Source organism: Thunnus maccoyii, chromosome 12 (assembly GCF_910596095.1).
Source record: "Thunnus maccoyii chromosome 12, fThuMac1.1, whole genome shotgun sequence".
Lineage (NCBI taxonomy): Eukaryota > Metazoa > Chordata > Actinopteri > Scombriformes > Scombridae > Thunnus > Thunnus maccoyii.
In genome coordinates, this window is record NC_056544.1 from 10,208,344 (window position 1) to 10,221,643 (window position 13,300).

The window sequence follows — 13,300 nt, forward strand, 5'->3', positions numbered from 1 at the left end:
CTTCCCCGCTGTGGCTGTAACTGATAGTATGTGAGGCGCTGTCAAACAAGCATTTGAAACTCGCACTATCTATTAAATGCTAAGAATTTCACCATATAACTGTAATGTAGCCTCATGTAATTGGTTGTTTTCCACAGCTGCACCCAAGAGTCCTGATTCTGATGGCTGAGTTTTGAACACCGTCCAGCTCCACAGGCTTCGTAAGAACCTTTCATAACCTCTGCTCTTATGGTCTGTGGCTGTGCATGTTAAGATTTAAGATTCTAGTTCAATATTTTCAAAGAAGTTAACATTTTGTTTGAAATTAACTCAAGATAGATACACATATAGAAAGATCAATGTTTGTTTAGTCAGAGTAAAATTAATTCGATCAATGTGTGAAATAAACTAGTGGCCTTGTTTTCATCCAGGTTATAGTGAATTTAGCCTGACAAAAGGCTTTTTTCACAGCAGACATTTTGACTCATCAAAGTAGGAAAAGAGCAGGCAGGTGTTATTAATAACATTAACTGACGGCTCTATAAATGTCCACCTCAATTTAAAATGTCATCACCTACTTTCATCTTAGAGCTTTTTCAACAGCTGCAAGTCTGAGCAGACACACACAAATACACAAATACACACACACACACACACACACACACACACACACACACACACACACACACACACACAAATACAAGGCAAGCTATGGAAACTGCAGGTAACCATAGCAACAATGCTGATGGGTCAAGCTACAGTACCAGTTTACTCACTTTTGGAACAAACCTGGTCAAACTGACTGAAAAAATGTTAAAGATTATTTTAATATTTCCCATGTTTTATATTATAGAGTTTTATATCATCTTTATTTTCTTTTATAGTTTATAGATTTGTTTGTATCTGAATTAATGTTAATTCTGCAAATTGTAAGTAGCTTTTTAGAGAAATAGAACTTTATTGTTGACATAGGCAGTGGTACATTTATATTAATGCTTAGTTACTTTACTGAATATTTAAATATGTTCTAACTTGATTATGTGTTGCCTTTATTCAGCAGTGAACTTCACCATTAGGCAAGGTATAACTGTCTGGGACAAACAGCAAGGGCTAACTAATGGCTTTAGATACACTATAGTAGATGGGTACCACATTTTCTAAGTCACCAGGTCTGCTGTTACATTTAATAAGTCATTAATGAAAATAATTTAAGTCTGCAGTTATAAATGTTAATAAATTGCTAATAAATGGGTAGCTCTTTCCAGACAGTAAGTGTTTGAACAGAATAAGATAAAGCAATATGATGGTTGTATAGAAAGGAGGGATTTCCCACAACTTGGCAACCCAAAAAGTATGTTTATTAATGTCTTATAAATATAATGATAAAGCATTAGTAAATAATTTATTAACCAGTAATTAATGCTTATAAACCCTGTATAAATGGTGCCTTATCATAAAGTGGTACTGATAGATGTAACAGGCCTACTGCAAATAAAGTTGTTACTCTTCTACTCTCTGCAATAACTCACAAAATGCCCTCATAGTGTTTCCTTCATCACAGTCTTTTATAACAACCAAGTATAATTACCTCAAAAAATACAGTACTTCAGTAAATATACTTTGTTGCTTTTCGCCACTGGATGGTCCAGTAAGAAGTTTATGTCAAAGAAGCCCAGGAAAAAGGAATAGCTTAAATAATCCATGGAAATAAATAGTAATTTTAAAAAACAAACTGTAGAAATCCATTAAAATCAGCTCCTAACAAGCTTCCATAATGTTGGGGGACGTGCAAGAGGCAGATTTGAAGAATGATTAAAATTAAACTGTCTTTATTAAATTTGTTGGCACCGTGGATGTATTATAAAAGCTCTTATAATACATCCATGGCTGGCACTGACTCATTTCCTACCCTCGAGACTGATTTGTTGTCTGTTGCTAGGGCAACCGTCGTTCAGGAGGATGCTAACCAAGCTGTTGGGCATCTTAAAAAAACACCTCCCATCCCCCAAACGACGGGCTTGTTAATTAAAAAGAAGAACACCTTCAGCAACAGACTGATCTCCCCCAAATGTGCGACACAGGAGGTTATTTCTGCCGGCGGCCATCAAACTCTACAACTCCTCCCCTCTGTGTGCAGCAGCATTAGGCTGAAAGCTTTCCGCCCAGAGCTTCCCTCTTCTCACAAATAACTCATAACTGGCTAAGAATTGTGCACAATGTATAATAATTACAACAATGTTTCCATTGCACATCGCATAATAATAATAATTATACTCTTGTTAATTATATAATTATTACAATTCATAATAACTATTCTTTTTATCTATCTCACTACTCTCATTTTATTATGTACTATATATATATATAATACTGCACAATATATGATAACAACCTTTTCTATTCAACTATTTAACTATTTTATTCTATTCTATTGTCGTGTGTGATGTGTGCTGTTGTGACACTTGAATTTCCCTCGGGATTAATAAAGTATGTTTTATATGCTTCATCTCCTGCAGTGTCTCGAGCTCGTAACGTGGGGGCGGCGCGTGCTGCAGGCAGTTACCTCCTCACATCCAGCAAAGCACCTGAGGGAGCTGAAGTGAACATTTACAGGAGAAGAAGTACGTGAGTCGCGGATAATATATATATATATACATTTTTTCTCCATAGCCTGTGACAGTCCCGGATTTATTTTATGAATGTCATCCACAGGTCTCATCATCATGAAGAAGATAACGGCCAAACACTTGTTGTGCTTCTTCTTGCTCGCCTTCCCGCTGTCCTGGGCAGAGGACACGAAGAAAGATATGAGGAAGACTGAGAATAACACAGGTGAGGATTCAACCATTTTATGATATTTATGAAGAAATTCAGGCTGATTTTCTTTATTTTCTTTTTTTTTCCTTTTCTTATTTTTGCTGTGATGTGAACCTGTAAAAGGCTACATCGTCACTTGAATATGCTGCAGTTTGAATGACGGGATTAAATATATATAAATATGTGGATATTACAGACTGATCCTGTAGAATATTGATTACCTGCCCCTCAAAAATGCCTCAACTCAAGTCAACACTTTCCTTTTAAGAGTTTCTTTTAAGACTTTAAATGAAAAAATGGCTGTTGAAATCTATTGGTTCCCTGTCCATAGCTTTCACTACAGGCTGTATAAATTGGTTTGATCACAGCATGAGGTAACTACATTTGCAGAATCTAACATCTTCTAATTGAAATGTTACCTTTGTCTTTTAACACATCTTTCATATCACTGTGTCAAACCAACACTCAAATATATAAGGTATAATTTACAGTTTAAACGTTTTGAAGCAAATTATAGAAAGACAACTGAAAAATCAACCAAATCTTTTAATCCTGAGTGTTGGGCAGCTTTGTTGAGTTTGTTGTCTCTGAGAATTGCAAGAGCAATAAGCCAACAAGTATAACTTGACTTAATGACAAAAAATACATTGTGTTGTATATTAAGCCTGTTTTACTGCTGCAAACAATGTTGATGTAAACAAACTTTTAACGGCATCATGCTGTGTTAACTTTTTGCTATTGTGTCTTGCTACTTGTTTTGTAACTCTGTCTTGTTTGGGCTCACTTCCAGTGGCAAGGAGCCAAAAACATAAATGAATGCAGGTTTACTACATTCATTTTTTTTTTTTTTTTTTGGCTAATTAGCGGAGGCAGAACAAGCTGTAAACAAAACACTGACATATCTCACCTCATAAAGTTTATACGGCAAACACATTGCTTATTTAAACATCTAGTAGACCTGGGGCTATGGGGATGTGTATCTGGCCAGCTGACAAATCATAAAAATCATCCAGAAGTGGTCAGTGAAACAGAGCTTTGAGCTTGGTGTTATGTTACTTTTTAATGAAGTTTGAACTTTGGTCTGTGTGATTGAGCTTGTGGTTTTCTGTCAGGGGCTTTAAGATACATTATATCAGAAGAAAGGAGAGGAAAAAGTGCACAAAACACAATTCGGTGAGGGATTTAAAAATGAACAAGATGGGAGAACATGAGGGAAAAAGTGTTTTATTGCTATTTGATGAGGCAGTTCCCCAGAAAATTCTATATTTCTAATAGACAATTAGAGATATCCATCAGGAGATCAAAATGTGGGCGAGAGCCTCAGTATCAGCGGGAGGAGAGGCATGAAACATCATCAAGCTGGATGAAAGAATTTTCTGACAATAACAGATAAAGTCTTAACATCTGGTCAAAGATTAGCCCAAAGGTGTTGTGCTGGGTTGAAAGGGAAGGCAGAGGCATGAGGCAGAAGGAAAGAAATTGGAGCCAAGGAGGAGGATTTTTGATCTGTAACCTTTGTGAACTTGCATTGCATCCAGGTTGTAAAAGACACATTATGGCACAAGGGTGAGTGTGTTGAAGGTGCCGGTGTCTGAGGTGTGTAGATGTAGGTGTGTTTGATGAAGGTGGTTTTATTGATAGTCCAAAAAGTCACACAGGCCAGCAAAGAGGAGGTGCAGAGCCAAATAATTCTGATTTCCATTGGATCACTGACAAACTTGTGGTATTTCTATTTTTGTAAAGAAGAAGAAAAAATAGAAAAAAGAACTCTATAACTCTCAGATATTGACCTAACTCCATATGTTTATGGAAACATATCAACACACTTCAAAGCAAACATTATAGTAAATCATGTCGTCTTGTACAGATGTAAATCTGGTTTGGTGCAAAAAAAGAAACACTCTACTTATTGTATCCCACATACTGTTCTTTGCACTACTTGGCATTGTTGATGTACAAAACAAAACCCTTGATTAGTCACGATCCATTCAAAATGTTTGGAGCTGTCTTCAGCTCAAGCTGGAGACCATTGTGTAAATCCTCCTTCAGTTAAACCAAGAAAAATAAATCTGCAGATTAACAACAATGTCTCAGCTGTCTGTCAGTAAGAATTATTTCAAAAGACAGTAACCACGGCTGTTAGATAAAAAAAAGTCAAGAATTAACTGTCATGCTCCATTATCATAGTATTTACACCTTTAATTTATGTCTAACGACATGAGTTGTGAAAATCACTAATTTTCTTCACCTCTTACATTAGTTTTACAACATAAAGTTTTACAATGTTAAAGCATTTGTAAGAGTGCAGTCATAAACCCTTTACATAATAGATACACCAAAGTGTTTGACTAATAAAACATTTTTAACTGATGACCAAAATTATTAAAGTTCATACTCTGGGCACAATGGATATATCTGTTCTAAATTTCATGGTAATCCATCCAACAGTTATGGAGACATTTCTCTCAAAACCACAAATGTCAACCTTATGGAGGCGGAAGGGGAAAATTCAGGGAATCGTTGAGGTCAGTAGGCTTCATCCTCTGGGGATCATGAATATCATTACAAAAATTTCATGGCAATCCATCTAATAGTTGTTGAGATATCTCCGTCTGGACCAGAAATGGTGGACAGACAAATCAACGTTGTCTATAGAGACACGCAGCTAGTGTGTGGTGTGGTGGCCGCATCAGCAGGCTTTTCTCTCATTCAGATTTACATTCAGTTACAGATCATTTTCATAGTAAAAAACAATCAACACAGTTTGATTTTGCATTAAATTTATTAGCATTTTTTGACATACACAACTTCTAAATGAACATCTAGTTAATTTTATATTGTCAACACTTACTTTCTGTTTTAAGTTGCATTAATATCATTTTCTCTTTGAATTACCTTGCTGCTGGGACTGGAATGTGGCCTCCTCCTCTTTAGGTTGTATTAAGATGTGACTGATGCAACAGGCAGTGTTAAATGGCTGCAGCTGTACCCATGACTGAACCAAATGCCTGCCGCACCCAGGGAGGTTTGGGGAGAGGGTGTTCTTTTCTTGTCTGTACATTTCTCAGCCAATTTCTCTCTTGTTAATGGAAGTTTGTTGTTAATTTATACAGTTGTATTGAGTTGTCAGCAAACTGCCTGTTTAGTGTTTATTTGTAGTTAACTTAGTTATTGTGATTTGTCCGTTCCTTGTATCTGTTAAATTGTTTGGCCAGCCAGTATACATACTGTATGTTCGCCTCATGTGTCATTGAGTTAGGTCAGTTTGTTGAGTTGTTACACAGTTTGTTTGATGTATTTTGAATACAGTTCAGTTTTATTGACCTCTTTTTGGGACCAATTTTGTTATTAATCACTTTTGCTTTGTTCATTGTCATTTTTTGGGTAAAAAAAAACATACATGTGCCTTGTTGCTCGGTAACTAACTAACACATGGATACATCAGTAGAAAGTTGTGCATAACATCATCCCGAAAAATATGGAAACAGCAGAGCTGTCAACTTGAAATGTAACCCTTTTAACATACTGAAAAATGGATTTCAAATTTATATGACAGGCATGAGCCATTTTTTCCCCCCGTTGAAGAAAACAAAGACTCTCTGTTACTGTCTCTCTGATTCTTGCTGGGATGGAGGAAAGATAGGGATAGTCAATAATTGATACATTTTCCTGCCAACATGGTGACAAATGATACAGAGAGAGAGGTTAAAGGACAGTTCCCAAGAACACAATAAAGACAATTGTACCACTGTCTCACTAGTAATATTTGATATACTGTTAAAGTCTTTCTCGTAGTTACATAAAGTTGGACTTAACCAAAACCTTAACAAACATCTTTTTATTCCCAGAAGCCAAGAAAGAACAGACTCACCCACTGTTCTTACTCAGTGGAGGCCTTGCAAAGGTCAAGCCACCCGATGACAGAGTAATTGTTTACTTTGGCACTAATGAGGTCATGTCCAGGCAGTCCATTAAGTTTCATTATGAACTTGAGTATCCAGCCTCCACAGTTGAAAGCCTGCAGAGGAGGTGTGCGCTGTTTGGTCCCACTCACACTATGACCAAGAGCTCTGAATGTTTTAGCCGTCTTTTTAGTTTGCACCTGTAGATACAAAATTTGTCTACTACCACTGGACTTGGTTTCATTAATCATTTTGGTTCCTTCTGGACCAAGTGGGACTTGTTTAAATATGATGGGTTGCATCCTAACGGGAAAGGAACAGGAAAATTGATTTGTAATTTTATTAACTTTATTGCTTTTAGCCTCAATTGATGGTTTTCCCAGCAAGACCCTGCCCAGTATCCTGGCTCTGTGCCCTGTCCCAGACAATGCAGGTCCTGCTGGTGCTGTTTTTTCCCCCAATTCATTCATTCCTGTTATGATCACTGAAAGGCAATATGCAATACCAAAGTTTTCTCAAAGTCCACACAGAAATAATTTCATCACAGTTAAAACCACTTTTTTAATTCCTGCTGTTGAATCAGCTCAGTTCTGTTAATCCAATGTAAGATCACTGCTAATAAGTCCTTAATCTGTCTATGATTTTATCATGACCAACATGACTGTTTATTATCACAGAGTTCTGGATAAATCCTGATGAATACGTCCCTCTCACTGAGTCACCCAGCCCCTCCCCACATCCAGAGAATTTATTTTTCCACCAGCCAAGAATGACAAGCTGAGTGGGAGGCCTTGCAATAATACACAGAAATGATGATTTTAGTTTTTCTACAGTCTTGCTTGGCTATTTTTGAGAATCTTAGTTTTATTTCAAAGAATAAATTGTCCATTTTATGTGTTTTAATCCACAGACCCCCTAAACTTACTTCTGGTTTTATTCAGGAATTTTCAGACCTTTCAGACCTTTGATCAGTCATTATGTTACAATATGACAGAGTTCTTATTCTTGGTGGTTTCAATATCCATGTTTGTTGCTTCTGGTTTTATCAAACTTTTAGATTCTTTTATTTGTCCTAATATGTGGAACACCCCAGCCATGACAAAGGGCACCCACTCGACCTTGTGCTCTCCCATGGTTTCTGTGTGGATGATATGAACTCCACCCCTCTCTCCTAACCCCAAACTCACCACATTGATTTGCTCTCACCCCCCTAAATTCACTCTCTTTTCCATACTTCTGTCAAGCTTTTACTGCCTCAAACCCCTTTTTCTAATACCAGTGAACAACATGGCCTCACTGTAGAGGATCCTTGTCAGTGTTTTTAACAGCTCCTCTACAATAATTTAGATTCTGTGGCTCCAGTCAGATATAAAAAGCTGAAACCTTCCTCTCTGCCATGGGTGAATGAAGAATTAAGGATTTTAAAGAGACAATGCAAGAAGTCAGAAATGGAAAAGGGATAAACTCAGTGTCTCCCTTGCTCCTCTAAAAGATCTAATATTCAATTATCAGTGTACAATCAAAGAAGCATGGAACATCTGTTTTTCTGAACTGATAGCTAAATAGGGTCATAATCCCAGAATCCTTTTTAAAACCGTAAATTCTTTGATTGGTCCACCACTTATCCAGCCAGTTGAATCTTCCTGAGAGAGATGTGAAGAATCTCTGAATTCAAAGTTCGATGTTGACTCCTGCCCACCTTCAACATTAACCCAGTGAAATCTCTCTCTCAACCCTGGAACACACTGTTGAACTTTCAGAGTCATCCACCTGTCCTTCAGACTGCATTCCCACTTGGTTTTTAAAAGCTGTATTTCAGTCAGTTGGTCCAGACATTTTAGCCATTATTAACTGCTCTCTGTCTACTGGTATTTTCCCCTCCTATTTTAAACATGCCACTGTTTACCCCCTTTTAAAGAAGGCCTCTCTAGATCTATCTGTTTTAAATAATTTTAGACCCATCTCAAAGGTGCCATTTTTATAGACAATTTAAGAAAAGTCTCCACTCAAGTGATCTCTCTTATGAAAAGAATGAATCAAATTTTTGAATTTCCAATCTGGTTTCCGCTACCCACACACCAGAGACTGCTCTGGTCAAGGCCACAAATGACTTACTGCTTGCAATCGAAACAGGCCTGTACTCCATTTTAATTCTCCTTGACCTCAGCTCAGCCTTTGACACAGTGGACCATAATATTTTAATCAGCCATCCAAAGAACTATGTTGGTATCAGTGATGTGGTTCTGCATTGGTTCATCTTTTATCTGTCCTACAGGTCTGTCTCTGTAATGCTTGGAGATGCCTCCTCTCCTTGTGCTCCTCTCTTTTGTGGGGTTCTCCAGGGGTCTATTTTGGGTCCCCTCTTATTCACTATATACATGCTACCCCTAGGGCAAATCATGCATATACATGACATCAATTTCCATTGCTATGCTGATGACACCTAACTGTATGTCTGGTTAAAGCCTGGTACCTGGTTCCATTCCATTTTCTGCAGTTGAATGGCTCCAAATCAGAAATGATTATAGTCACCCCTCTGGCCCCAGCAGTAGCAGTGTTAACAATGTCTCCTCTAGTCTGGGTGCCTTATCTAATAATGTTTGAAAAGAGACCCACAACCTAGGTGTTATTTTTGACTCAGAGTTGTTTTTTGATGCTCAGGTGACCAAAGTGTTGCAGTCCTGCTTTGCCCAACTGAGACAGCAAACCAAGATCAGGTCATTTCTTTCCTCTGCAAATTTAGAAAAGGTCATCCAAGCTTTTATCTCCTCCAGACTTGACTATTGCAATGCACTTTATTCTGGTATCAGCAGGCAAAACATTGAAAGACTGCAGTTGATACAAAACGCTGCTGCCAGGCTTTTAACACGTACTAAGAGAAGCAACCACATTACACCAATCCTCGTTGCCCTTCCCTAGTTACCTGTGAGTTTTAGAACTGACTTTAAGATTTTACTGCTTGTTTTTAAAGTCTTGAATGGTCAGGCACCTGCCTATATCTGTGATGTGCTAACTTCCTATTAGCCTGAACCTGATCACTGCCTGAGATCCTCCAGCAGGGCCCTAAAAATGGTTCCAAAATCTCGACTTGTCACTAAAGGTGACTCGGTCTTTACTGTTTGGGCTCCTCAGTTGTGGAACTCCCTGCCTGGAGATCTCAGGCAGGCACACTCAGTATCCTCCTTTAAATCCCCTCTTAAGACTCACTTTTGTCTCATAGGTTTTTTTAACTGATGGCATTTGTTGTAACTATTTAAATTATTTTATCTTGTTTATATCTTAAGTTTTGGATCTTGTTTACTTTTATTATCTGTTTTCATTGTAAAGCACTTTGTAACTTGTAACTGTCGACTAACTTGTAAACGAGTCTTTGTTTTTTGGGGGGTTTTTTTTTTGCTTGCTCATAGGAAAATGTTTATGCATCTACTGTGCAATGAATTCCACTTATCAAAACCCAGTTTAAGTAAAAGGGGTTCGGCATGCCAAGTCCTCTGCATTTGCTCCCCACCAAGCTGGCAGTGAAGCAAACTATTACTTCCCTCCCTCTGGGTGGTGAGCCCATGGTGAAAAACCTTAGTGTTGTATTTTTGGACTGGCCCAGCTACCAGCGCCCCCAGCAGGGGGCCCCGCTTTCCTTATTTCATGTGATGTTAATCTGTCCATCAGTGGTTGATTCATAGGGATCCTTGAATCTCTCTTATTGACCTTTGGAGACCCTACCAGGAGCAACTGCATGTGGCATTACTGTTCCCAGGGTCACAGGGACACACAAACCCCTTCCCCATAATGCGGTGGTATTTCTTGTAGATGGCAAGGTGAAGATCTTGAACATCTGATAGGAGCTCTGAGTAGAACTGCTCCTTATCATTGAAAGGAATGAGTGTAAGTAGTTCTGACATTTAATCAGGATCATCCGCCTGGAAGGAGACCCTGGGGCAGACCCCAAACACCCTGGAGGGACAATATATCCCACCTGCCTGGGAATACCTTGGGAAGTAGCTATTGAGACAGATGCCTCAGTAGTCAAATATTCTATTGAAGGCTCACAAAAGAACCTAGTAATAAGGTTCAGACTCAAAGCTGTTAGCAGAGTTGATCTAATCCAATGAGCTGCACCTTGGAATTCACGTTTTAGCTCACTATTAGTGGATTTAATACATTTACTTTCCTTCTTAGTCAAATCATGTCATGCTAAGTGTTGCCCTGACAGAACAAAGGCAGGAAAATAAACAAGAAGCTGCATTGTTGCTTCTCCTCCATGCGTGACAGGAATATAGCTCTCAAGAGAGTGTGGGGAGGTTTTTTTGTTTCTTGGCCATGGAAACTGAATTCACCTCTTCACTGAAAAAGTGCAGAGATTAACTTGAGAAAGATGTATTTATTGAATGTGTATTGAGATTAAACAGTGATACTTTTGTTATTTCCAACTCTAGTTTGGAGCCAAGGGAAGACAAGGCGACTATTTGCAAGACGGAAGATTTCTACACCACAGGAAAGTCACATTCCAGTAAGTTTTTATAATTCTTTTCAAATTGTCATTTTATGCCACAAATCGTCCCTGTCTTTTTCAGTCTGTCATTGTCACTAACTTTTCAGTACAGCATGTTCATACATGCTTCAAGTGTTTGACTCAAGGCTGTGTTTGAGTGTAAACTGTGAGAGCAGCTGGCAGTGGATATCTTGGATTTGTTGCATGTGTGTGCATTTGTCTGCATTGGTGAGTTTTAATCCAAATGTTCCCTCAATTTTTCCTCTTGAAGAGCTTCAAAGTTAAAAACACACTTATTTACCTTCAGCAATGTGCGTCCCACAATGACCTGACAATGAGTTGAATGGGCGGAAAGCAACATACAGAGTGTACCAATTTCTATCATAATTGTCTCATTGTCAAGAAACAAATACTAATACCATAATAATAAGTTGACAGATGCTATGAAATTTCTACACGTAGTGGCTGTGGCCAAGCGTCAACTACCACAACTTGAGGCTGTCTAGAAAAACTAATTCAATAATTTTTTTCAATGAGTCATTATGGTCTCAACCGCTAAATTCAGGCCCTCTAATAAGTGTGCTGGTGGTCATTTAGGAAATTATTGCTCCATTAATAAGATTTGAAGACTTAGAGTAGCTTTGATGTCTGATGTGTGTCTGATGTCTGACTCACAGTTTGCTCACCTGCTGCTCTCATACAGAGTTGGAATATTGTTGCAATCATTTCGTAAATTTAATATTACTTGATTATGATTCCTGCTCTGCTCAACAGCTAGTCACTAACTTAATCTGTCTGCCATTAAGGTAGTGTACAGTGAGATTTTTTTAGAGCTTGTTTTGCTAAAAACAGCTGGCTGCTGCATCTGGAAACAAAACTGAGCAGTGAGACTGAATTAAAACAGCTGGCCTTGAAAGTAAGATAATGAGCTTTCAAAATACTGCAGTCAGGTGATAATTCTCTGTGGGTTCATCACTGCAAGAGACCCTTTTCACATTACATTATTGATTAGTGCAGCTTTAAAGTTTAGTTTTTTGGGTTTAAACAATGCATTTCCACACAACATGAGTCTGTCACAACGCACCAGTGAAGGAGTATTTTCATTACCTTTCCATTTAGTTGTGAGACATTTCATGACAGTTTCTGCAAATCTCTTTTTGTGTTGTTTCAGAGACACAAGTCAGAGCTCATGACCCCTGCGCGCCGCTGCAGCCGCTTGATGGAGAGCTGCTCCTCTCATGTGCCATGCTGCGACCCCTGCGCCTCCTGCCGCTGTCGACTCTTCAACACAATCTGCCACTGCTGGAGGATGAACCCCCTGTGCTTAAAGAGGACGTAGATGGAGCACACACACACATATGCATACACATACACAAGCAGCATACTGGACATACGCAGTGATACATATATATATGCACACACCTATACATACATGCAGTGCGCTCTGGCCTGTGGGTTTGCCTCTGTTACAGCACAGGTGCAGTTCACAGAATATTATGACGGTGCAGAGTAAACTAGAAACATCTTGAAAATAATTTAAAACAGATTAAGATTAAAGTGAAGGTCTCAATTCTTTCTGTTGTCTATAGCTTTATCAGCTCAGTGTTAGAGGGGGAAATATGGATGAAGGAGGGAAGCCATGAAGGTTTACAGTCTTCTGATACATGAATATATATAAAAAACATCAGAAATGTCCAAATACCCAACATAAAGAATGCAGATTTAACAAAGGACGAGTGACATATGTTTTTTGATGTGCTGATCGTAGTAGACAATCATGTGTAAACTGTGTGTTGTGGCTCGGGCATTTCCTGCACCGTTGCTGCTTGTTATATCTTTGTTATTATTGCTCTCCTGCCATGTTAAACTGGTTTTATACGGGAACATTAATTTCTTTTTTGAAACTCACTGCCTTACAGATTAAATGTAATCTGTAAAATGTAACAATCATCTGTTTTGGGTCATCAACAGTTAAAAAACAGATTTTTCTGCTCCTATGTACCGGTTGATCATGCCCCGGAGAACAAATATGGAATTATCAATTATTCATGTGTGAAGTTATGAGTAAAGTTAGTTTATATTTTTGCTATTGAATAAATATGTTGTAAGCCTA

The 13,300-nt window shown here is 38.2% G+C and overlaps 1 protein-coding gene across 2 annotated transcripts; it reads left to right on the forward strand.

Annotated features, from left to right (window-relative positions):
- The first annotated feature begins 2,008 nt into the window (after nucleotides 1-2,008).
- On the forward strand, nucleotides 2,009-13,300 carry asip2b (agouti signaling protein, nonagouti homolog (mouse) 2b). Of its 2 annotated transcripts, none has more exons than XM_042428421.1 (5): nucleotides 2,009-2,049; nucleotides 2,496-2,600; nucleotides 2,692-2,811; nucleotides 11,132-11,205; nucleotides 12,359-13,300. In XM_042428421.1, the coding sequence occupies exons 3-5, from the start codon at nucleotides 2,703-2,705 to the stop codon at nucleotides 12,524-12,526; spliced, it is 351 nt and encodes a 116-aa protein (XP_042284355.1). In that variant the 5' UTR covers nucleotides 2,009-2,049; nucleotides 2,496-2,600; nucleotides 2,692-2,702; the 3' UTR covers nucleotides 12,527-13,300. The 2 variants fall into 2 exon arrangements, with proteins under 2 accessions (XP_042284355.1, XP_042284354.1); XM_042428420.1 differs by having other exon boundaries at nucleotides 2,033-2,063.

Excerpts from the sequence above, each read along its gene's own strand:
- asip2b (XM_042428420.1), top strand. Across the intron at positions 2,601-2,691 it reads GAACATTTACAGGAGAAGAA|GTCTCATCATCATGAAGAAG; the intron begins GTACGTGAGTCG and ends TGTCATCCACAG. Across the intron at positions 2,812-11,131 it reads GAAGACTGAGAATAACACAG|TTTGGAGCCAAGGGAAGACA; the intron begins GTGAGGATTCAA and ends TTCCAACTCTAG.